This window comes from Tympanuchus pallidicinctus, unplaced genomic scaffold (genome assembly GCF_026119805.1).
Source record: "Tympanuchus pallidicinctus isolate F22 unplaced genomic scaffold, pur_lepc_1.0 scaffold12, whole genome shotgun sequence".
Taxonomy (NCBI): Eukaryota; Metazoa; Chordata; class Aves; order Galliformes; family Phasianidae; genus Tympanuchus; species Tympanuchus pallidicinctus.
Window position 1 is genome coordinate 18,281,154 of NW_026294637.1, and position 26,210 is coordinate 18,307,363.

At 47.4% G+C, this 26,210-nt stretch overlaps 1 protein-coding gene across 1 annotated transcript in view; it reads left to right on the forward strand.

The window, feature by feature from the left end:
- Positions 1-26,210, forward strand: part of HCN4 (hyperpolarization activated cyclic nucleotide gated potassium channel 4) — a 98,100-nt gene that overhangs the window by 35,907 nt on the left and 35,983 nt on the right. The window contains exon 3 of the mRNA XM_052672235.1: positions 21,959-22,120. Within this exon, the coding sequence (XP_052528195.1) occupies positions 21,959-22,120 (162 nt within the window). The remainder of the gene's footprint in view (positions 1-21,958; positions 22,121-26,210) is intronic.

Sequence of the window (26,210 nt, forward strand, 5' to 3'; positions counted from 1 at the left end):
CATTTGAACAACTAATTCCCCTCGGTTCTTCTGACCTATTTGTAGCCTTCCTTCAATTAAATTAAATTAACATGGCTAGTGGCCTGGGGGATGTAATGTTAGTCCAAATCATAACCAGCTCCTGAGGGGGGAGGAGCTGGGCGAAATGGTTGCACTCCGGCAGCACAGCGGGGTCCCATTCCATGAGCAGTTCAAAATAGCTGAGCAGATTTGTCATCGATACGATTTGCAATTCTGTCGCGTTAAATAGCAAGGCAGGCCCATGAGAGTAACTCATTAAAACCTCTGGCCACCCTTGAGTACAGTCAGACTCAGCAAACACAGGAATGAGGCAGGGAAAGGGAGAACGGGCTGGGTTTCTTCCTTAGTTTGCGTTACCTAATTTCTGAAGGCAGCACTATTAAGCATTTGTCTTAATGTCATTGCAAGAGCTTATTAGAATCATAATGCCTGTTGTGGCAATTTGCATTCTGTCTGCACAGTGACCCAAAACTGGAGCATCTTTTCCTTTTAGAAAAAATCCCGGCTGCACTGCAATCAATAGCAAAAAACCAATGCTGACATATTAGAAGGAGGCTGCTCAGGATTCTACCCCGGCCTTTTCCATCAAGCTGTTTTCTCCTGTGCAGAATGTCGTTGTGAAGAGAGGACAGGTGACCGAAGTAGGCAGGTGTTCCTTATTTCTGTACAGACACTGCATCCACCAGGACCTCTGGGCAGGTAGTGACCCCTGCCCTGTGTCACCTCTCAGGAGAAAGACACGTAAAAATTTTTTCTTGGCAGAGTTTGTCTTCAACAGGAGGCTCTGCTGCTGTAACACAAATTAAGCTTTCCACCTGTGCAATGGGAGTGCACAGTTACAAAGACAGTATCATAAAAAATCGCTTATAATGAATTACAAGGAGCAAGGCAAATATTTGAATAGCTGCACAGCTACAAAGGGTGCCATAAAAAGGAAAAAGCCTTTTCTATTTTTTGCAGTCACCTTCTGGCAGCGCTTAATGCGTCTCCTGTCAACAGGATGGGATGATACGGGGAATGGATGGCTTGAGGGGCTGGGAGTAGGGCGCAGAGCCATTTGTCTCTAGGTCAGTAGTTCAGATCCTGCTTGCAGCAAGTGAAAGCCATTTGCCATCTCCTGGCTGTGTTGTCTCTGATGTGTTCCTTGTAGACAGGTACCTGCATGACAGACTCAGCTGGGGCTGGCCCTGGTAAGCCTCAGGCTCCCCTTCGTAGCAGCAGTGGGCTTTCAGTTCCCCTGCACACCTGAAGTCCCCTTGGATCCTGGCATAGGGCATATAACAGGAGGGTCTCGCTGGTGCCCAGCCTCCTGCTCCATGTGTCACAGGGCTGTCAATCTGCTCTTTTACACTGCCCTGAAATTATAAAGGTTTACAAAAGAGAAAGGCTGAGCTCCTAATGATCCCTAATCACTGTGATAGCCGGTTTTCCTCCAGCCTTTCAATTTCCTCATCCCTCCGGCTCCTCCTGTCCTACTCCTTCACTGGACGCTGTGTAAGTTCCCTTTCTCAGAGCTCACGTCCCCACATCTCTCTGCCAGCACCAGCTGCCCGCAGCTCGACTCCCATATCTTGCAAGCTGCCTGCTGTTCTGCTTCAGGCCATTGTTTTTGGAGAGCACTTTCTGGCAGGCCTTGTTATTGCTGTTGTGTCACAGTGACAGAGGGTCCTCAAAGGAGTCTGGTGTGAGGAGGTTCCTCCTGCAAGCAGTGCCATTTTCTAAGACTTATTGTAGAGGCTCTGTGTTGATAGGACGTGTCCCTCAACGCAGGGATGCAGCACAGCGTAAATGTGATGTATCACTACATACTGCTGGCAATAGGAACAACCAGTGCAGCTTTTGGAGCCATTCTGAGGGAGATTCCTGTTATCATTCAGGTTGCTGATCCACTGCCAAATCTGTTTTTGCATTAGCTGTATGGGAATAAAATTCTGACAGACTCTTTAAGGCCAGCACGTCTGAGGCACGTTAGCCTTGGCGAGTGGGAGCAAATTAATTGCTCCTCTCCTTGCAGCTTCTTCCAGGAAGGCACTATTGATTGCATTCATATCAAGTGAAAAACTGTGATGAGGTAGCTAAAGAGAACAGCATTGCCTGACCTCACTTTTCTTATTTAGGAAGACAGGGTTGGAAGGGACTGTGCCACATCCATGTGTCACGTGAATGAAGCAGGAGCTCCATTTCAGTGGAGAAAAAAAGGGAAAGAAAAAGAGAAAAAGAAGAAAACAGGGAAGGATAAAAGGGTGTTGGGAAGCGTAAGGAGGAGATGGCTGCATGGTGTTGCTTTTTACCATAAGAGACAAATATCAGCACATCTTGTAGTCTGTAGGTATTTACTACACCCTGTGGCAAGTGCAGTTGCAGGGCTCCAGGAAGGCCAAGAAGGCTCAGTCTCTCTTGCAGACCAGGCTCACTTGGACAGAGTGCAGTGTTTGGACCTGTGGCCCTAGAACCATCACTAGATAATGCTGTGAGCTGAGGAACCCATCTGCCTTGCTGAGCAAACAAGGTAGCCAAAGGCAAACTCTTACTTTTAGAAGATGCTGTGCATGGAGGAAAGGGGATAGAGCGATGCCAGCTGTGCAGAAGAGGCAGGGCCCCATCCTGCCTGAGTAAGGTCTGTCCTGAGCCGCCTCTTCTCCACGCTGACCCATCCCAGAGCCCTCAGCAGCTCCCCATCACACTTGTGCTCCAGACCCCTCACAGCTCTGCTGCCCATCTCTGGACACGCTGCAGGGCCCCAATGTCTTTCTGGCGGTGAGGGGCCCAGCTCTGAACACAGCACTCCAGGTGCAGCCTCACCAGAGCTGAGCACAGAGTGATGATCGCTTCCCTGCTCCTGCTGGCTGCACCACTGCTGGCACAAGCCAGGATGCCACTGGCCTTCTTGGCCACCCGGGCACACTGCTGGCTCATGTTCAGCTGAGCATAGACCAATATTCCCAGGTCCATTTCTTCTACAGTTTTCCAGACACTGCCCCAAGCCTGTAGCAATACACTACATTACACAGGACTAATGTGGCCAAAGTGCAGGACCCAGCACTTGGTCCTGTTGAACTTCATCCCATTGCCCTCAGCTCAGTGATCACAGCTGTCCAGATCCCTCCTCAGGGCCTTCCTGTCCCCACTTCCTCCCAATTTGGTGTCCCCTGCAAACTTACTGGGATGCACTTAATACCCTTGTCCAGGTCATCAGTAAAGATACTGAACAGGACAGGCCCCAGTACCGACCTCTGGGGAGCACTGTTCATGCTAATACAATGCAAAACAGCCTTAACTTTCTTTGCTAGTTTGAGGTGAAAGGAGGAAAAGGTCTTCCTGGGGAAGGACAAGCTTCACTCCTTCATACACAGAGAAGTACGAAGGTTTAATGGGCAAGAGCCTTATTGATGAAGTTATTTTCTGAGCACCGCTGTGAAAAGAGCTGTTTTGAAGACAGTTTCAGGACATGCAATTATCCAGTTTGCCAGCTTAATGCATTCAACTTAACCTCATTTTTATGAAACAGAAATCAATGTAGTAACTTTTTCAGAGCAGAGAGATGACATTTTATTCTTGCTTTTCCCACAAGGATGCATATTTTTAAGCTTCCTCTTCTTCTTTAACTCCTCCCTCTCCCAGTTTTGATTAAGCAGGAACATCCCAAGGGCTAGAGGAAAGGATGAGGCATTTTCCATGTTCCCAGTCAGAATGGAAGATGTTTATGCAATCTTTTTGCAATGCATGGCAAAATTCTCCTTGTCTTTATAGAAAAGAACTCAGAACTGCATCTAAGACCCCAGTACAAGAACCTTTTTTCACTCCAATGCCATGTCACCAGGCAAGAATTCCAATATGATGTTGATGATGCTGATCTTCACCCCCAAGATTCATTCCAGGGAACAGATGTCCCCCATTCTCTGCCCTTCTTGCCTTGGTCACTCTCCTTCACACTTAGGGATGTTTTGCTAATGATTCCTCCCTTCGTTTCTTCTCCCCTTCCTAAGCAGGAATTCCTTCAGAACAACAGCAGCTGGAGCTGTGCACTGGATAATGTCTCTCCAGAAGCTCTTCAACAAGAGTGCACATAGAATTGGAGAGAGCAGTGTTAATTTGCCCTCCTTGTGATAAATATGCCACCTCTCAAGTACTTCTACCCCTAGCACTTCCTAAAGTGCCTTGCACCACACACAGGGTATTTTAGTCAAGGAACAAATGTAAAACTGTAAACTGGGCACTGTTCCTGCTCTTCTGTAGAAACGGAGCCCTAACCCATTGTGGTACATAGATATCTTCACATTTTGTGGCTTTTCATCATACTGTGCTATGCCTAATAGCATTTCTCTTGAATTGTTGACTTGTCATAAATGAGAAGAGGATGGTATCATGCTTACTTTGGATCTTTGGTCCCTGAGAGGCACGAGAGAAGGCGAAAATTCAGGAATGCATTTCTCAAGTTTGGATTTGAGTCAAGAAGAGAAGATGATGGTCTTCAGAGTGTGCAACTGGACTTGGAATCGGGGACGACAAGCCCAGGGGAAATATTGAGGCCACTGCCAAGACCTGAAGGTGACTGAGGACAAATTGGAAAAGAAGTGCTTGGTGCAGCACTGTGTGCTGCAGGCTCAGGAAGGGGAAGAGTTGGGGTCCACAGAGCACTGCCCAATGCTGAGGTGGTGCACAGAGCCCTGCTCCAGGAGTCTGCCAACATGGAGGGTTGTGTGGGGAAACCTGCAGCAGGTGAACATGGAGAGAACCTCTGCGTGCTGGCAGTGATGAACAGTCAGACAAGCAGCAGCAGTGCCTCCTTGTAAACACTGGGAAGAAACTGTGAGGATAATGTCTCTTAAAGCAGCTGACAGGCCTGCTCTTCCTCAAGTCCCTGGAGGGGGTGGAAAACAGTTAAGACGCAGCAGCTGTGTTTGTTGTGTTCTTTTTTTTCTTCTCATTTATATATTTTTTTTTCACCCAGCAAACTACCGGGTGCTAATTCCTCTTGATTTGCTGCATCTCAGTGCAGCCCAATTTGGAGAGGCTGTCCCTCAAATAGGGTTGATTAGACTCCTCTCCAATATGCATCGTCCAAACATCCACTAATTCCACTTTATCCCATCAGTGTGTCTGGCTTTTCTGATGCTACAAAGAACTGAGCTGGAATTGTCTAGTTAATTATATAAATTGCATGCAGCCAAAGTCCAGAGGTGTCTGTCAGGGCCCAGCAGTGACCACCAATGAAAGACTTTATGCAGAGAAGCAATTTCTAGTCATTGTCTCACCACCACAATTGAAAGCAAGTGAGAGAGAGGGAAAGAAAAGTGTGATTCAGGTTAATTGTACTTTCCCCAGCAGGCTTTCCCCCTCCCCACAGGCTTGGCCTATGCATGAGCCTTGCTCCTCTGCATTCCAAACACTTCCACGAAGATCTGCTGCCTGCCAGTATGTGCAGGCATCTTACCAGCTGGCTTTTTCAGCTGATAAATCATCCCAACCTTGTAGGTACGACAGAAGATGAATAAGGACTTTCTCCTTTAGCTCTCTGCCCTCCAGTTCTGAAGACACATTTGCGTTTTGTCTTGAGAGTGAGGCAGACCCAGTCTAACTCTGGAACGGGAAAGAAAAATGGAGGAAGGAAGAAAGCAGAATGAGGAAGAAATGAACGCTGGCGAAGGCCTGCTGCATCACCACGTCTGTCCTGGCACTCAGCTATCTGATCTTCAGAGGCTGTTGTAAGATAAGTTTTAAATGCCTCCCGTAGCAAGACACTGTCACTTCTCCTGGGAAGTTCATCTTGCAGCACTGCCTTATACACCGTGAAAGAGATTATTTCCAACTACAGGAGATTGCCTTGCTTAGCCAGGCGCTGACTGCTTTAGTCCACAGAGAGCATGTGCTGAAGAGCGGAGAGCTGGCCTGTGCTGTTTCCAGGTGGAGGAGATTGGTTTCTCCAGCACAGAAGGCAAAAGGAAAGGTCTCTCATATCCACTGTGAGGAAGGGGACTGCTTGTAGCAGGTTGTAGCTCCATCCTGCCTTGCTGCCGCGCGCAGAGCTTCCCATGGCTGCATGCGGGTAGAAGCAGTGCAAGCTATGCATCGGGAGAACTTGAAGAATCCTTTCTGGAGCCCCTCTCCTGACCCTTGGCAATGATGCTGCTGGAGGCAGGATACACATGACGCTGCTGCTTCTCTTATTCGGATTTTTGCCCCCCTCCTTACCCTCTTCAAGGTCATTTCAGCAGTTGGCAGGGAAGGAATAGTGCAGTCCATTTTAGGAAGATGGAAAAAACCCTTCAGTTTGCATCCTGGCTCACTGTGAGTGCTGGGAATGCAGACAGTGAGCGATGGAACCAGGCTGGAACACGTTCCTCTCTGGCCTTTACCCTTTCCATCCTCCCTGCCTTCCCGAGGCAGAGCATGCTGTGAGCTTCTGCAGGAGATGCTTCCTTTAAAAGGAACTTTTATCGCAAAGCACTTGCCCCTTATCTGCAGACTTCAGATGGGGACGTGCTGCTCAAAGTGCTGATTGGAGACACACAGCAGCTGGCAGCAGCTTTCCTTCTGCTGCTGAAGGGAGGTAGCTCCCTGGATCTTGCTCCCAGCCTGGCTGCAGCAGTGCGGCTGCCACGCCAGCCATGCACGGTCACAGGAGAGGCAAGCCTCCCCCTACATTCACCAGCATTGCAGAAAAATAAGCATGCATCTGCTGGCTTTGCTCAGTAGCACTGCAGAAGGGGAATTTTACATGTCAGAGCTGATCATACCCTCACCAAGTGTCTGTGTGCTTTGGTGAGGCTTGCAGTCCTTTTGGAAGCTTGTAGTGTTTCATCACCCCTGCTCAAACTTGCCCCTGGGTGCTACAAGTGCCGTTCAGCAAGCTCCTGAGAGTGGAAGTGTAGGGTTAGGATTAGGCTCTGCCATTTCCTTGCCTGGGAAATGATGCCCAGCCTGAGCTGCAGGATGTGCTGCTTCTTTCTGCCTCATTTCATTTTCCGTTCCTACCTCGACACCCTGCAGATGGAGGGCAAGTGGCCTCAGAGCCCAGTGTTTGAACCTGATAAACTAATGGGATGAGGGAAGGAGTTGTAGGCAGTGCTACAATCAGCCATTTGAGTGAAGCAGTGCCTACTTTGATTCTCTAGCAATTTTTGGAGTAATTTGGATGAAAAGTTTCCCGCTTTCCTCCTTCCTAGGGAAGAAGTGAGCTATAGGACACCATTCCAGATCTTGCTGCACTGTCTTAGGTGGGCAGAAATTGTTCTTGGGAGAGACCTCTCAGATGGGAACAGGATGTTTGCATGTGATTGAAGTGGAAAGACGGGATGGAGGATATTTTAATTCCCAACAGGACTAGGCCCCACACAGAGGCTTCCTGTTCCCATCACTTATCTGTGGATGGTCAGTCTGACAGCTAACAACCAGCCTACTGCCTCTGGGACTGGCAGTTCAGCACACTGTGGGCTGCTTTCTGGAGCTGGAAGGTGGCAATGTTGTACCAATGAGCCAGCTTAATTGACAGCTGGCCCAGAAAGGGAGATATGCTGATGGATAGGAGGCAGCTGCTAACTCCAGATGCCAGTGCTGGCATCAGAAAAGAGGCAGGAGAATAGACCAGGAGCACGCCAGTGGTGGGGAAGTGAGTCTGGGACATAGCAATGTGAGGGGGCTGGTGCATGATGGCATTGACAGCTTCTCTGCTTCTTACTGGGAAGACCCAAAGCCCCCATTTAGGGTTTTCCCTAATATATTCTCCCCCTCACCCTCAACATTCCTCCTCAGTTCTCTTTTCACGTCCAGCAGGTCTGAAGAACCCATTACCAAATGCTTTCTCATCAGTCTCATCAGATATGTTTACATCCTCCATGAGGTTCAGTCTGCAGATGAGAGAGGGGATCCCTAATGAAATTGTAATGTTCAGATCGTTTCTGCTTGGGAGAGCTAAGAAGCTCAGGCTCAAATACCAATCACTTGCTAAAAATTTGGATGCAAATATAATCCTTCTGGAGTATGAGGTGCGTGGGTTTTTAGGGAATTCTGAAATATGATGGTGATGCTGCAAACCCACCAGATATTCTTTTAAGTTTAGAGAAAGAAGATAAAACCCCTTGTCTTATGAGATTTCAGCTATGTCAGGGACAGAACTGGGAAATCAGAGCCCATGGTTTTGAATTCATACTAAGCCCCAAACTAATGGAGCAGGCTCATACCTGGGTTCTGCCACTCCAGCTTTGACTTCTGAGGAGGCCCAAGTTTGGTGCTCTGCCTTTGCTTCATGCCATGCTGTTTTACCTCATCTTTCTGAGGCTTCAAAACAGCCTTTCTTACCACACACTGCTCTAGCAGAACTCCTTGGCTGCAGCTTAACTCTCTATTTGCTTTGCGGAGGAAGAGTACCATAGGCACAAAGAAAATAAGTAATAGTGTTTTTTAAAACAAAGAGTAACTTAGTTGTAGTGCTGAAGCTTGCTGAGTTCAGTACCTTTGAATTGTTTGGGAAGAATGTGCCTGCTGCCCTGATCCCATATGTTACAGCTGCTCCTGCTATCTACACCCTCTTCCTGAGATGCTTGTGTCCTGATTCACATTTTTGGCTTTGCCAGAGCTTTATGAGGTCGAAGATCCAGCTTCATTTATAATCACTGCTGACAATAATAATTCTGCCTTAGGTTAGAAGTGCTCGTGCAAAGACACTCGTTACATCGAATGCAAAGCACTGAAGCACAGCACTGGTCCCATCCCCATCCCTTCTTACAGCAGCATGGCTCTGCAGGGCAGAAGTCCAGTCCTGTGTTGAAGTTTTACTACTCTGTTACCACTCTTTCCAGTGGCAGAAATGGCAATGCCCAGCCTTTCTGCATTCCTGCAGTCACTTCAATAGGAGTCTGAGCTTGCCTAGGGCCTGCACTGCCATGTGAGCATGCATCCAGACCTCAGTCTTCTTCCAAGGCAGATGGCCTGAGTATTTTCAGCCCTCATTCATTCATGGTCTGCAGGGATTGAGCAGGACAGAGGCTGAACACCATCCAGGAGCAGATCCCTGGAGATGCTCAGCCCTCCTAAATTCACCACGGATGCTTTGAACCCGTGCTACATCTGCAGCCCCCATACCTCTGCATACCTAGCGCTTGCTTGGAGCCCTTCTCGCTTTCCACTGCAGGTATAGGCTCTGTGTACCTAGCCTTAGCTGGTGTAGCACAGCCAGTGTAGACACAGCCCCTGTAAAGCCCAAAGAGCCACACAGGTAAAGCAGATTGTACCCCCGACTTAATTTGTCTGAATAAATATTCAGTGCTATTGACAAGGGAGGCTCGGGTGCGGCAGCATGCAGTGAGCTGCTAGGGGATTGTAAAGAATGATCAATGCTGTCATTTTTATGTACTTCATTTCCCCTGGTGATTTCTCAGTGCTGCCACCATCATCTCTTCTGCTCATTTCTTCTTACGCTGATGGGGGTGAATTTTCCTACTGCTGCACTGGGGGCTTTCACAGCAACGAGGTGTCATTAAATCAGACAAGGCAGCAGAAGATGAAGAACGATCCAGACTGTAGAGGGCAAGGCAGGAGAGGTCGAATTGAGCAAGTTGTGAAGTGAATTCCCAAAGGACTCACTTTTTTTCCAAACTAAGCAAGAAACCAAGCAGAGTGAGGAGGACAGCATGAATGGTAAGGCAGCTCCATTCCTGTTTCATGGTATTGCTGCTCTGTAGAAGATTCTTCTGTGTGATTTCTTACTGGCTGGTTTCCTGCTGGAGGTGACCAAAAAGCAGAACAGGGGTTGAAGGAGCACAGGGTGGAGATAAGCATTGAAAATGGATGTAAATCACCATCATAGGATAACTGGGGATAAGAATATCCCAATTTTAGACACCTGGGCTACCTCTGCACTGTAGGAGTAAAGGGAATTCAGAGAAGGCTGATGAGAATGATTGAGAACTACTTGGAATAAATCAGAAGTTTGAAATTCTTTCCTTTAAGGGGAAGAGATGAAAAGTAAAAGCCTGTAAAGCAGTCGGTGGGCTGAAAAAAGATGAGGGCCATATTTATGCCTGCTGTACACAACAAGGATACGGAGCAGCCAATGAAATTGAAAAGGCAGAAAATCCCGAATGAATTCAAGGAAATACTCTTTCAGACAGCACGCATTCAGACATTGGAGCTTCTTCCAGAGACAACATAATTCAAGGGCAGCTTGGGTGTCTATGTGAGCTATACGAAGAACAGAGTTAGAAGGTAGGCAAGAGCTTCAGAAGGTTAAAAAACACTCCTGCTTCCAAGTTTAAATCAATCTCTCACTATTACACATTCAGGTGAAGCCTTCCAAGGAAATTGGTTATCTTCCCTCTGCCTGATGCTTCCTACGCCGTCTTCTGAACTGATTCTGGTTGCTGCCAAGGAGCGCTCGCTGGAGCACTTGGAGTCAACATCAGTTGTGGTTTGACCTTGTTCTGCTCATGTGGTTTCATGCGAACCTAGTGGGATTATTCTTTGTGTGAAGGAAGCCAGGCCCACTGGCCAGGGGAGCAATGAATCAGGAAAGGGAGGTGGGACATCTTCCCATCGGGGCGAGAAGGAGGATTTGAGTAGACGCAGCAGCAGGGCCATTTCTGAAGGAAATTAGCAACACATGGGCCAGAGCAGGTAGCTTTGTATCGGTAATCCTATCGTGGAGCGTGCCTTTTGGAGAGAAACACCAATGAAATCCTTTCTGCTCACATGATACAACATAAAGAAGAGGTTAATTAGGACTTTGCTATTTGTGTGAGCCTCCTGCAGTGCCTTAGTGGTATCTGCTCCATTCTAGCAGTGACAGACAGGGACCTAGTACCAAATGTCTCCTCAGGAGAAGGGATAAAAACCTGCATATTGAAGGGTGCAGCCTTTTAAAAGCTGTTGTTGGTATTCAGGTGTCAAAGCTGGAAGGTTTACCTCTAGGACAGAAACGACCTGTGCAGTGTGCTGCGCTGTGAGCTGGGAGGTGTAGCTCCAGACCCAGAACGCAGGGACAGCAGCACAGTCTTATAACACCGTAGTATTGCACTTGAATGTACAACACCCCTGTCAAACTTATTATTACTAGTCTTAGTTTGATACTATTAGCATGATATTATTACGTGATACCCCAAAAAGAGTTGTGCAGATCTCCTCCTCTGGCTGCAGCTCTAGGTATTTTTGCCTTGATACCTGTTATCAGGCACCATTTCCTGGTGCATTCCTAATTAAAATGGCAGCCTTTAGGGACTGAGTTCCTGCCCAGCATGTGTTAATGAAGGGTTAGGAACATTTTAGGTAGTGTTTAAACACTGCTTTTAAGCATCTTTATTCTGACTTAAAGAACTTTGTTCTATAATCATCCAAAGTATCTATATATAACCACAGCAGGATGCTGTCATATTTTCACGAATATAATCTACTGCTTGTTGGTTAAAGAAAAAAAAACATCAGCTATCTCTGCTCCAAATCCACCAAGCAAGTGACAAAATGCACTCAGCCACTTCCCCCTTTTCCCCCTCCTCCACGGGGCAGCACAGCCTGCTTGCACCTGCGATGGCGGCTGCACTGCCTCCTGCAGCTCCTCTTCTTCGAGCTTCCAACACCTCAGCCTCTGCTCTGGGAAGCTTGCAGAAGGGCACAGGTTTTCTTCAGCGTAGCACCCAGAGTTCTTTTCACTGCACTGTTCTTTTAAGAGATGTCTTCTCGGAGGTGCACATTGCAGTACTGAAAAGGTTACATTGCTATTATTATTCTAACAGAGTGGGAGGGCATTTGTCTCTCCTGCTACTCGTCTTGGGCAGGATGCAACGTGTGGCACTGTGTGCAAATAAACTCCCATCAGTCTGTGCACTGAAGTCTCTTGGCTCTCAGCCTGCAAACTGCTGAGGTCCCCCAAAAGATGATTCAGATCCTTGTTGGAAATGTTCAGACCAGCCTTCATCAAAGCAATTTAGAAATAAAACCGATCCCAACAAAACAGTTTAAATATGTGTTACTGACAAGCAGACTCCAGCCTATCCAGCAGGCTGGCACCCCTCAGTTCTCCAGTGGTACGCTGCTGCAGTCAAAGTATTTTTTCACTGCTGTGTCAGCTGCACCTTTTTTCACCTGCTGCCTGTGAAACATTACTAGCAAGAAAAAGGAAGTGCCCATAGTGGCTCAATGGAGATTGCAGGCAAACTCTCAGCCCATCTGAAAACCAGACCATTGTGCTGAGCATCCTGAGCCTGTGAACTCTGCTCTCCTTTACATCTCGGGTCACTGAGTTTAGAGCACGAGGAGCCTCCAGTGTCTGCTCACACTCTGTGCCCGTGGTGCAGGAAACTGTTTCAGGCTCCAGGGACGCCAGGCTGCTGTCTTTCATGGGTGTCGCAGTCCCTAACAGCACAAAAAAGTCAGAGGTGGTGGAAGTTGGGTTTGGTTGCTGAGGCTGTAATCAAATTAAACGGGAGGATTGAGTTAGGTGGAAGGCGCTCCATCTCCCTGCAGGATGGGAGCGGGCCTGGCAGGCAGAGCTGGGCTATGAGCAGCAGTAGATTACATTTTTGTACATTAATATAATCAAACGGAACACAACAGCAGCCTCAGCGGGCAGATGCAGCAATTTGAAATTTACATTATCTGCTCTCTTAAAAAATGGGAGGAGAAAAGCTTGCCATCATTCCATCGACAGAAAGCCTGATCCTCTAAACAAATGCCAGCTGCAGAGCTAGAAGAGATCAGGGTGACAATACCTGGAGCTGCAGCCGAGCTGTGTGACTGCCGCCATCGGGTCCCACAGCAGGCCTGCAGGGAGCTCTGGGCTGCATTGCCCACAGAGGACCTGCACGAGTTCTTCAGAGAGTTTGCACCTACTGCACAGGACCTGGTGGGGTTCTTTTATATCCCAGCTGCCAATTGTAGGAACCTACGTCAGTGTGTTAAATGATAATTTTGTTGTCTTTTTTTAATTCTGTTCTGAATCTTACACTAAAACCTTCAAATATGATGGAAAGGAATGTGAAAACGAAGGTCACTGCTAATACGTTCTGTGACAGCTTACTCTAAGAATATGAACTGTGCTTGTTTTACAGGCAGTCTGAATTTTGAGAAGGTGATTTTCTTTGTCATTTGAAGGATCTCTTGATCTGCTTTTCTTTCTTCCATGTTCTCCTGTGTGTCTGTGGTTACAAATGCTGTTGGCAGTCCTTAGTGCTCTGGGCTGGGCTCCTTCCTGTATGTAAATGGAGAAGGAGAGGCACTGTGACAGACCAGTTCATTTTTGCTCTGTGTTCTTAATAGCAATGAAATGCTTCGGAGGGAACGTGTGATGAATTCTAAAGCACCAGCTCTACAATAATCTGCTCACAGGTAGATTTATTCCTCACTTTTTTTTTTTTTTTTTTTTTTTAAGCCTTGAAGAGTATAAACCATTTTTAAAAGTTATTATTATTCAGCCATTTATTTATTTAGGCATGTATGTAATATCCTGCCAAGTTCCTGGCCTCAAGCATTCCTGCAGCAATGTATTCCACATTGTTTGGGGAAAAAAGGGGCATTTTCTCTCACCAGTTTCTTCAATTTCATGCAGATTTTAGCTTCCTTGCTGAAAATAGCCCCATGCTCTAAGGGAAGGAGTGTTGCTGACCTAGGTAATAGCAGAATGTGGTCAATATTCCCATCATTATTTTGTCTCATTACTTGTCCACGTTAGCTGGTTTAATTGGCTTCGTGCCTGGTAGCTCAATGGACTCAGGGGGTGCCTTCCCACTTAGCTCAATGAATTTTTGATCAGGCCACAAATGAGGTCCTTCCGACAGAGCCTGCAGCCTGGGCTCACCTCTGTCATCTGAGTCAGCCATCGATCCCCTCCTCTGCTGCTCGGCGGCCCTTTCCAGCGCTGGATACCTGCACTGCTGAGGGCTCGCGCTCCGAGCAGTCCCAGAACTCGCAGTGCTCATCCTTGATGCTGCTCTCAGGCCATGCCAGGCTTTGCCCCATTTTCAGACCAGCCATGTGTCTTGTCTTCTTCTCGGGTATTTATGCTTCCCTTTCCCTCAGCCTTCCCAGATATTTCTTTCCCTTGGTGTGTCTATGTATAGCTACCAAGCGAGACAGACCTTTTGGATGATGACTGTGGTCATTTTTAACTTCAGAAAAGCCCGTGACCTATTTCCAAAAGTGATTCATTGCTAGCCTCTCAGAAGAATTACTATTCCCAAAGATGCAGATAAGAGCCAGGAGAGATTTAAAAAAATGCCTAGGCAGGTAAGATATCTAATTCCCACAGAGAGCTAGACACCTAACCTACTTACAGCTCTGGGGCTTGGTTTTTTCCTCCTTTTTTCCAAACACATTCAACTATATCAAGAGATACATGAATGCTGTTGAAAATATGAGCTGTAGGTGTCTGAGAACAGAGCCCTGCTGAAAAGCAAAGGGGCACATACCCCAAAGTCATGGAATCATAGAATCACCCAGGTTGGAAAAGACCTTAAAGATCATCCAGTCCAACAGTCATAGAGGTTCTGCTCCCAGTCCTCACACTGCAGCTCAGGAACATGTTCTCTGAGATCTGAATCACAGAATAGGTTGGAAAAGACCTCTAAGATCATCCAGTCCGACAGTCAGCCTCACCATGCCCGCCGACCACGTCCCTCAGTGCCACATCTCCACAGTTCCTGAACACCTCCAGGGACGGTTACTGCACCCCTTCCCTGGGCAGCCCGTGTCACCTCACTACCACTCTTCATGAGCAGAAATTTTTCCTCATATCCAACCAGAACTTCCCTAGGCACAACTTGAGGCCTTTACTTCTTGTCCCTTCATGCTGCAGGCTCCGTTCCTTCCTTCCTTCCTTCATGCTAGCTGGCATCCATTGCAGGCTTACAACTCAGTTCGGTGCAGGCAGAATCCAGTTCCAACTGTTTTTATCCTAGAGGTTTAAAGAAAGCCACACAGGAAAGGCAGTCGTTTGAGTTGCGCTAGAAAATATTTTTAAAAGTCTGTGTCATGTTGCCGTGGTGACAAAAGTTCTTAAAAGGATGAAGATTAAAGTCGAGGCTGAGAGTGGTGGCATGGGGAGGGAAGGGGGGCTGTTGTCACGACAACGTGCACTCTGAGAGTGCAAGAGGCAAAACCCACGGTGGTGGCAGGCTCTTTGGGGTTTATATATATCTGTAAACAGCTGCCATTTATGCCAGCTTTCTCAGTGCTAATTAGTCCTGCTATTTCACCTTTCTCTGCTGTAAATATTTTCCGGTAGACAAAAGTCTCTGAGGAGAAAAGGCTTGGATTTTATTTTGGCTTGGGCTTTCTGCTGCTCCTTGAATAAAGCCCAGCATCTCACAACTGGAGAAGCACTTCCAGTAGCCAGAAGCTACTGGAGTTAAATTACCTGGGGAGCAGGTAGAGGCTTGCAGGTGTGCACTGTACTCTTGTAGAGCCTTAACAGCATCTTGTAGAGCCTTACCAGCTACTCAGAGGCCACTTGTCCCTTCTTCTGCTTTTGTGCTGCTGGGGCTGTTTCTGAGAGCACCTCCTTGGCTCTGCTTAGAGGCCACAATCCATGAGCAGTAGTTAGAACAACCGGCGTCCCCAGATTTGGTCCAAAACTTCGTTTGAAGATTCTCATGCAAGTGGCTTTTCGCTTTTATGTGCCTAATTTTGCCCATCTAGAATAATGGAGATAACACATACACTAGAGATACTGAAGCATGCTAGGTTAATGTCAGCTGGGCGCCTTGAGACCTTAAAATGAAAACTACCTCAGCAGCACAAAGGATTATTATTTAAAGTGTAAAATCGACTTGGATATCTCTCCTAACACCTGGCACTCAGTGCACTCCCCTCAAACTCGCTGCTGTTCCAGGCAGCCCTGTGACAGGCACCCTTCTGAGCATTAAACCTAATGAATCATGGGCCCGGTTCTCCTCTCACACTGACTCAAGGCAGCATCAGCATCTCCACTGACATTGCTTATGTCATTTGGTGCAGAGCAAGCATAAAAAGAGAATCAACCTCAAACTCTTGCCTTCATCTAAAACTTGATCTTCTGGCTATAGTTTTCCCTGCTGGCACAGCAAAAAGCAGGCAAAACCAAATCCCGCACCACCTCAAACTGTCAGGCTCATCCCTGAGTCTGCACGCTGCTTGCAGATGTAGCTGTGCACCACAGATGATTTCCCATCTCCAGTCCATCTGCTCTGTGCTGCCTGGTGCTTTCCGCCTCGTCCCAATGCAATCTGGATCCTGAAGCTCTCTGCTTCCCATGCTGTTGTGCTGTTATGCCAAACACAGTGTGATCTGCACAGCCCAAAGCAATCTGACCCAAAGGTGATCCTTTGTACGGGACTTCTGCTTCTCACTGTGCTCTGATGGTGTAAATAAGGCCAATTGCATTCCCTTACTTAATTTTCCCCTCTTCCCAGGCCTACTTTTAGCAGTCAGCAGTCCAGACTGTTCAACAGTTGCCTCAGATATTCAAGGTTTGTCTTTATATAGCACAAACAGCATTTCTTTTATTCATCACTCAGAACAAAATGTATGGCCTGTCTTGTTTCTCAAGACAACAAGCCTTTCGCATTAAAATTAGCTTATGTTCTAGCACAGCTTAAATGTGGCATCACTGGAAGAGCAAAATAGTTGGAGAGGGATAGGAAAGAGCAAGTAAAAGGGATGATGATGCATTTCCCCTCATCAGAAGCTGAGGTCTTTTGTGTTCCTTTGCTGAAACATGGTGTTTCCCAATGGTTGAATTTCTTGAGGAGCTGCTCTCTCTCTCAGCTCTGGTTTCTCACACATCTTTAGCAGTATCAGAACTCTCAGGGTTTTGGCCCTTCGTGTGCCCATGGCTTCTGTGCTTCAGTGCTCCAATGCGTGCAGTGCTTTGTGTGCACCCTGCAAGTTGTTTGGCTCTCTCCTTCCTCCAGCCCTCCAGGGTGGATCTGCATATCCAGCTCCCCAAAACCTCTTCAGAGCTTCTAGGAGGAAAATGCATCTTCACCTCTGTTACATACAAAAGTCAAGCACAGGAAAGAAGAATAAAAGACATCTCAACTTGCTTCTGTAGAGTCCACAAGGAGTCTTAGTGTGAGTGGAAATGCATATTTCCTCATAACAGAACAACCTTAACTCTGCCCCCTAGCATACTCAGAATAGTAGATGATACTGTTTTAGTTCTCCTTTGAGATTTTTTAAGGTCTTTTGATTTTTAAGCCATAAATTAAAGTGTAGGTTCTTTGCTTTCCATGAAGCTGGAGCACTGTCACAAGTACTTGATTACCCACTAGGGATTTATCACAGTTTGCATTATCTGTGGTGTGGCTGCAGACACCAGAACTGGCTTGGGACCAGCAGGCTTTCTTAGTTTGGATGCAGTGCTACAGAAATCCTGCTATATTGCCTGTAGAGGTAGTGAAAGGTAACAAGCAGTTTCACTGCTCTCCTGTGGCGCAGAATCTGTTTGTAAGGCTGGTGGATGCAAGGCAGCTCTGTGCAGAGCCAGCATTCAGCTGAGTGACGGTGCCTGCTGCTAGCTGTGTCTGGCAGGGTGTCTAGCTCCAGCTCAGCCACGCTGGCTCTGAACAGAATCATTGCTACACCTCTGCATGGCAGTCCCCAGGCCCACAGGAAAACCCTTTTGTTTCACACACAGCATCTCCAGTATGTGCAGAGCCAACAGGGACCTGCAGCTGCAGACCTGAAACAGACAGGCACACTGATGCAATGTTGCTTTCAGGGAACTAAGAAATTCTATTGACTGTTGGTTTGGATAGCCACAGTGAGTTATGTGCCAACATGCAACGATCAAATGTACAACTTTGACTTGACTCAAAGCCCTTGTGTCACTGCTAGAGCCAGATTCCCATCTCTCTGAGGTGTCTTTGATTTCTTCCAGCTCAAATGTTCAGGACAGAGGAATCGCATTGCATTACAGAGCCAAGTGAGGAATGCTGCACAGTTATTTGGGGCTGACAGGATTTCAGATTCATACTCTTAGGATGCTGATAGGTTGCTTGTACAGTATAAGCTGGATTTTCATGATGGAGCCTAGAGATGATTTTGTTGAGGAAAGTTTTTGGTCCTTCCACTTTTCCCAAGCTGTCCTTTTAGCAAGTGCTGCAAGGAGCCCTTGGGCCAGAGGCACAAAGCCACCTTTATAGCAGAGATTCTGTTTGTTTTGGATAACCAAGTAACAGAACTATTGGCTCTATCAGAAAAAGCCCTTGGAAGCAGGTGCTTCTAAACTTGAATCCGTGCTTCCTCCTCCTTCTTCTCCTCCTTCTCCTCCTCCTCACCCTCTTTTTCCAAATCACAAACAGCTGAAAGCTGGAAAGCACCAGCAGTTCCAGGGAAGGAGGAGTGATGCCCTGGGACCCAGCTGGGGTTATGATATGACAGGACAATAAAGCCCTGAGTGTTAATGAGGAAAAGCAGAGAAGTACCAATTACCACTCATATTCCTTTGCTTCTGGTTCAACCATTCTAGAATGTTTCTCCCATCTCTCCCTGGTGAGCTGTAGATTGCTTATAGATTGCACTGCAGCCCTGGCTGAGACCCTCTGCAGCACATTCCTGGATTTAGTATTCCCTGCTGTATGGGGATCTATTTACAGCAGGAACTTCTCAGTGGAAAGGTGTTCATTCTACTCCTGCACAGTTATTCCTATATGATGTAGGACGAGTGCTTCCTATTTTTCTCTTGCAGGTGAATGCAAATCTATTTCAAGGAGTAGGAATGAGCTGGTAGCTCCTGTGACTGACATTTGAAATGGGATTTGTGTCACCCGTGGTTTAGATGTTTACAGCTGGCGTTCATTAGCCAGCTCACTTTATAGGTAGCAGAGAGAAGCAGGACTTCTGAGGTGTGCTGCTTCCCCTTCTCAGGTCCACAAATGCTGCAAGCCAGGTGTCTTGCCTTCAGGAGGTGTGTTTCAATCTCCAGTCCCACAGCAGGTGAGCTGAGTTCACCCTTTAGTGTTTGAGAGGAGGCAGCAGGACCACATGGCAGAAGCAGAGCACCTTTGTTGATGCAGTAGAATAAAGGCTTGCTGCCCTAGCCTGATCAGAATACATCCCAAGCATAGAATAAGCTCCATTTCCGTCTATGTTTCCTCTATAGCATCCATTTCACTACTGATAATATAGCAAAGGGAGAAAGGCACTTCCTAAACCTGATAGGGTCTCTGCTTGTCCCTGGCTGGAGTTCCCTGGGCTATGGGAGTGTTGGAAATCATTGAAAACTGTGCATAGATGGGAGAGGAGAAGTCGCTGGCACAGTAAAACCCTGATAATGCATAAGATCTGCTGGGCAATCCATCTGCAAACTGCTGCTCTGGCTTCATTATAAGCCTAGCCCGTGGCTGTCACTCAAATAGGCTGGATTCACCTTGGGTTATCTAAGTGAGAATGATTGTTTCTGTGATTGGGGGGAAAAAAAAAAAAAGGTGAAACCAGTAGAAATTATTTTTTATGAATTATGTGTTCAGCTTTCATACTGACCTATTGAGTCAGCACTGAGAGTCGGATTTCTTAGAACAGCCTTTCATGCTGGATTTTGGATATTTTCTTCTTTTCAGCTCAGAAATATCATTAGAATGGCCTTTCTCATGCTAAGGGACACTGTGGACTCCAGCTGCACCTTGGATGCAGTGGAAATAATGGGGTTTAGAAGCTGTTATCCACAGCATTCATCATTCTGGTTCCCAGCATTCTTCTGTGACTCCCTCCTGGTCAGGACTGAGCACGTCAGCTTCTAATGCATACAACTTCATGGCATCTTGATTAGGTAGAGGAGTGTTAATGTCTGGTGTGGAAACAAGCATTGAAATTGAACAGCTAGCTCTGACAACAAAGCAATGAGCCAATTTAGGGAGCTAAACTGATAAGCATTCCTTCATAACACCAGCTTTTTGCCTTCTTAGCTGCTTGAACTGATTCACTGTGGGAGCAGAGGCCGGGCCCTGATATTGGCAGGAGTGGCTGCAGAGACCACTCGGTTAAGAGCAGCAAGCAGTTACATGGTTACAGCTAGCTATGCAGGCACATAGCATCCCTGTGGCCAGATCACCCACTTCAGATACTTCCCTGACGCACGGGCAGCCTCTCGGTAATCACTTTCCCCTGCAGAGGTGATTCTCAGCAGCTGAGCCACCCACTGAATGTGGCCACCTTTCTGCACAGGGGCTCTGGAGTTGTTCAGCTCTCAGGAAGTGCTGGCACGCTTCTCCCTGCAGTTTTGGTCACCGGTTTAGGTAAGGATGGAGACGTGGCAATGGGGCTGGGCTGTGCAGCCTCATCTGGTTCGCAGTAGTCGTGTTTATTCCCCACATTCCTCTGCTTTTTGTTTCCTTCTATTAAATCCAACTAAGACACTGTGTTACCAGATTGCAGGCTAAGATGCAAAGCAGCCAGGCTGCGTGTGCTTTCAAACCATGGGGAGGTCTCTGGAGATGACCCAGCTGACAGCCGTGAGCCTGTCTGCTTCATTCACACACAGCTGTCCACATATTTCATTCCTCCAGCAGCAGCAGCAGCATTGCTGTGTGAGGGGAGCAGTGATTACCATTTCTCCAGGCAGAGCTCTAGGGCAGGAAGCCATGGAATGTGGCTGTCAGGCCTCCATCCTTCTTTGATTTGCCACATGGGAGAGAATGTCAGGTGTGTTGGGGTCTCTGTTTTCAGGGTGATGTTGAAGTGAGAGCATTTGCCTCGTGGTGGGTGATCGAGCTGTCTTCTTTGTGTGTCCCTGCAATCCATTTTCACTGGAGGGGATGCTCTCTCCTGTAGAGGCATGCATTAATCATCAGATTCTGCAGCTCAGAGCAGCTACATTGAGTCCATGGCTGTGTTGATCTGCTCTGGATGCTGCAGATGGGGCAAAGCCTGTCCTGCATTGAGTTTTTGACAGGAACCTCAAGGCTGCATCCAGATGCTCCCTTCATCAACTGTGTTAAGGGGAAGAGAGACGAAAAGTGGCCTCTGTGCTGAGTCACATAGGGTGACCATGCTCTCCAGAACCAAGCTCTCCTTCTCACTGTGACATATTGGAAGGTAAGAGAAGCCAAACCTGGGCAGATATGTAGCATAGAACAGAACTTGCTGGCATGCCCAGTGTGTCTAGCTGCCATCACAAAGCTGGGCATAAAGGAGCCAAGCACTTACAATGTCTCCACAGTACACGCCCCCCAAAATAGTAATCCATCAAGTAATTCCTGACTGCAAATGTGACTTCGGTGATGGAACACCCAGTTTCCACAGTGTGTCCTGCTTCTGACTAGTGCTATGGACAAGAGGGCTGTCAACAGCCTTGGCACTAGAGAGCTGGCTGCAGAGCTCTGGTTGCCATTCCCTTTAGCCAGGTTTCTGAGTATCCTTGCTAAGAGCTGCCTAATAGCTCTGGCATTTTTTCTATTTCTTCAGCTTCATGTAAGCACCATTTCCTTTCCTTCATGTCACACTGAAGTGATGCAGCAGCTGGTACAAAAAAAAGTTGCATTGCAACCTCTTCTAGAAGCCTCTGCCGAGTTGAGGGCCATTCTTTCCTACATTTGATGCTTCCAGAGACTGCATTGAACATCCAGTAAAAAGATAACTTCTGCCATTGGTCGGTGCATCACATGTATTCAGCAGGAGCAGAAATCAAAGAAGGTCACTGCGGTTAAAAAGATGTTATGATGGAGTTTATTTCTGAGGCGTGGCTGATGTTCTGGAAATATTTGTAACCAATATCTTCTGTAAGAGGAGTTATGGAGCCTTCAATGTAAATTGAAGGCAGAAATCAAAGGGCAAGAGGGGTGAGTGAATACAATTTTGTATTTTGGTTTTTAATCTGTTTTTCAGCTGGTTCTGCTCACATACAGTGACTGACCTGAGCTGGGCTGATGCAGCCTTTCCTGTTATGTTAGCAAGGCTCTTGACCCTGATACTGCATCTAATTTTGCTGGGTTGGTTGGGGAGCTGCCATCTAATCTGCTCCTGGTTGTCCCTGCAGATCTTCCACATGACCTACGATCTGGCCAGTGCAGTTGTGCGGATTGTGAACCTGATTGGGATGATGCTGCTGCTGTGTCACTGGGATGGCTGCCTCCAGTTCCTCGTACCTATGCTGCAGGACTTCCCTGATGATTGCTGGGTATCCCTCAACCGCATGGTGGTAAGTGCTTGCCCCTTGTATCCCCAAGCCACTGCTCACAGCATCACCTTTCAGTTCCCCATCTTCTGCCGCATCCTTTTAGGGCCTTTCTCCGCTATCCAGCAGGCATTGGTAAAGCCACTTTGGGCACGGGGACTCCCTGGGGACAATTTCAACAACAGGACTGCAGAGTAGAAACCAGGCAACAGAGCCCCTGCAGCAGAAGGCAAGAGCCAGGCTCCCCCTCCTGGCAGGAGACAGCAAAGAGCAAGAGTTAAGGTGTCTTTCCACTGAGATCTGGGCATATTGAGCCAAATGGGGGTCCTGGAGCCCTGGCTGGGTCTGATCCATAAGGTGCTAATTCCCATGGCTGGCCTCAAGGAAACTGCTCAGCCAGCTGCTCCATATCCACTTGAAGGATGAGTGTGATCAGTATTGCAATGAAGTGGGCTGAAGCAGACTGCCATGCCACGGTTCGGCCTCCCCTTGTAGGAGCAATGGCCAGACTTCCCAGTGAGGTCCCAAGCTGTGCACTGTTGCTGTGAGGGAGATTTATACCATATGGTACGTGCGCAGGGATTTCATGGTACTTTGCAGCCATCTCACTGAGAATTCAGGATCTTTTATTCAAAGGGACAATGTCCAGTTGATTAAGCAGCAAAAACTGACAAAGCTTAGAAAATTGCCTCTTATTGCAGCTCTTAACCTCTAGATTCCCCCAGCCAATTTCTTCTTTAAAAAAATAATAATAATAATATCAGGCACTTGGGCAGAACAGAACCAATGCAAAATGTATATAAGAACTGCCAGCTTCCATGGCTTCCACATGCAGAGCTGTGGGCCCATGCTGCCCCTGCCTGAGATGAGTGAGCAGCTGTCAGAAGTCCTCTGTTTGGGGGGTTGTTTGTGTATTTCTTCCCTCTGCAATAATCGTTCGTTTCCTGCTGTTGAAAGGTGTCAGACTGACAGTTCTGGAGACTACAGCCCTTTATTTATCTGCATCAGAAGAACAACCCATGCAGCAGCTGCCCTGTCTTCCCTGTGCTGCTTTTTTATTATTTATATGACAGGAGCAATGAAAGATCAGGGCCCCATTGTGCTTGTGCTATTTGGGTTCAAAAGGACATACGGCTCCTTGTCCTGGAGAGCTCAGAGCTGCAGACAAATCATCCCCATCAGATGAAGTGACTTGGCCGTGGAGTCCTTGCACAACAGTTTTGGAGCAGCAGATTTGAGCCATGTTTCCTTATTTCTTGTGTACTAGACCCTAATAATTCCTCCTCTTTCCACTTACTTGGTCCAGTCTTCTGGCTGAAAAACTGCTCACTAACCAAATGATCATTGAGCATATGCTTTTGTGCATTGAAAGCCTGGGTGACAACCACAACAAAGGATTACCACCTCATATTCTTACTGCTTAGCCTGTGCACCTTTCTTAGCTGCAAGTCTGAGGACGGAGGGGGAAGGATGCAGAGTGCTCAGCAGAATCTCCAGGAGGCAGGATAGAAACTTTCTATTCAGAGCAGGACTATGCCAGGCAAGTACTTGTGCTGCAGTACTTGTCTTCCCATCCTGTGAAGCTGGGAATTAAATTTGCCTTGTGTGATTTTTTTTTTTTTTCCTGAGCTTCTCGTCTGCAGCTAAGTCACCTTAATTTTTTTCACTTCATAAAAGTGAAAAAAGTGATGATCTCAGTGACTGCCTCAGAAACAGAATCTCAGGAAAATGGGATGAAGAACTGGAGAGATGGTTATGCGTTCCACCTATCATTTAGGTGGCTTCTATTCCAAAGTTGTTCCGGAAAATGCCAGCCCCAAAATAACTTAAGAACATTTTAAAAAAGTATATATGGAATCAGAGAGTTTCTTCTCACAATAAGGTTCTGTTCTCTTATCTCCTGAGAAGACTTCCAAATGTGGTGGCCTCTTGACTAGAGATGGAAGTGGACGGCGTAATTAGTGCAACAATTTCCACATAGTCCATTGTGAAGTAATGGGAGAGTCAGGAAACAGCATTAAACAGCAATAAACCAGGGCTGTCCTCAGGCTTTGGTGCAGTGGTGTTGGTTTGCAGAATGGCTTTGTGTGAGATGTGATGGGCGTGAGTGGGAAGTCAGCATGGCTTCTGTTGGTGCCAGTTGGTAAGTTGGATTTGGGGTCTTTTAGTTCTGACCTGGTCACAGCTGTGATGGGAGAAGTATTCTTGGTGCACAACTGCCATGATTGCATGCAAGAACCAAACAGCTTACCACTGTAGGTTAAAAAAAAATGAGTTGTGAAGCTGCTGCATCCGAGGGGAGGTGAACAAGAGATGCCAAATGCTTTGTGGGCTTTCTCCTCCTAACTCCCTTGCCAGTTTCCCACCTAGCTGCTTGGCAGTCCATAAAACAGCTCTGACTCCGATGCAGTGGGAAAAGAAGATTCATCACCTCCCATCTGCTTTCTAAAGGTTTGATCCTCTTCCAGGGGATCTGTGAAGCATCTGATGTTGCCAAAACCATATCAGGGGCTCGATAAATCCCTGGGTCCGGTTCATCTTGTTATTTTCTCTGCATTCCATCCTTCATCTTCAGCAATTGTAGGAATGACTATCTTTTTCTTCTTTCTGAACTGTCTCTGAAATGGCAGGAATGGATGTTTTTGGTATTAATTGCTCAGCCCCAATCTCAGGGGCTTTGGCGCTAGCTTCCCTACAGGGCACTTTATTAAAAAGGGAAACGCTTGTGAGTCAGCTCCAGGGAGGCATATGTGCAGGCAGCAGCATCTCCCCACGATGACCCTTGCCTGGCAGCTCCTCGTCGGAGAAATCTGAGCTCTGCTGAGACCTGAAAGCTGCTGGAAACACGTGGCTTGCTCTCCTGGGTGTTGTGCTGAACTGATAAACTCAGCGGGGAAGGCAAATATCCCCATGTCAAATGCGGCGACCTTGCATAGGAAATACTAATCATCTTCTCTTCTGCCAGAAGGAGAGTAGCTCCCCCTTTGAGCATACCGCCCCCAACCCATGACACATTTTTTGGTGTTGCTGATGGAAAGTAGGAAGAGAAGTTGGTGCAGCATGTAGGGCGGAAGACAGAACGGTCTGGCATGATCTTCTGGGTGATTCCCAACTCCCTCCAAGCCTCAGGTCCAGCAGCTCCCTCACACTCTCACTCGGTAGGCTTATGAAGCTGTGCAGTAGCTGTTCATGTTTTATAGAATCTGTCAGGGAGCAGCTGCAAGGGTAGGGCTGCTCCACGATAGTGTACAAGCCAGGAAGCAAGGGTGAGTCCAGCACAGTGCCCTGAGCAGCTGGACCTAAAGAGGGTAGGCAGAGCAGAATTGGTGATTAAAGGGTCCATTGACTATTCCAGAGAAGGCAGGGTGATAACCATAACATCCAGCATCCATCCACAGAGTCCAGTTAGGAGCAGCAAGATAAGGGACCAGAGGCTATAGCAAAATTCAAGGCCTGCTAGGGTTTGGGGCTGGGCAGGCGTACAGCCCTGACAAGGCTCAGACAAGGACTGAGTGACTGGGCGGAGAACACTGGGGTCATGAAAGGGGATCCCACAGAGACCTGGGGCAATGAAGATTTTCTGGTGCACTCAAAGTCCTGAGAAAATCTTCTATAAAGTGAAGGCCATGCAAAAGCTCACCCTGGAAATAAGCCCAGAACAGGCAGGTGCTATCCAATATGAAGTCTGTCCCATCATCTTAATTTCTGGTCCCACTGCTGCTGTCCTCTAAACCCCATCTGAAGGTGTTTTCCCTGCCTAGCACTTGTGGTGCTGTCCAGGGGAGGGCAGTGATGCTCAGAGGCCTTCATCCTGCAGAACAGCACAATGGCGTGCAGCAGCAAACACGGAGTTTGCTCTGAGGGCACGTAAGATCATTGCTGAGCCAAATGTGGGAGTTCACAAAGTGTACTCGAGCCCTGTTTGTCTGGGCTGATGGTCTCAGGTCTGAACTGCCTGTAAACTGCAGCTCATCTGACTAGGATTATATGTGGAAGGGGGTTGGTTGCTGAGTAAAATACTCTTTCACTACAGACAGGCTCTTAAAACTTAGAAATGGTAGTGGTGTATATGCAGGCATAATGGTGTGCCCATGGATTGTGCCTCCTCACCAAG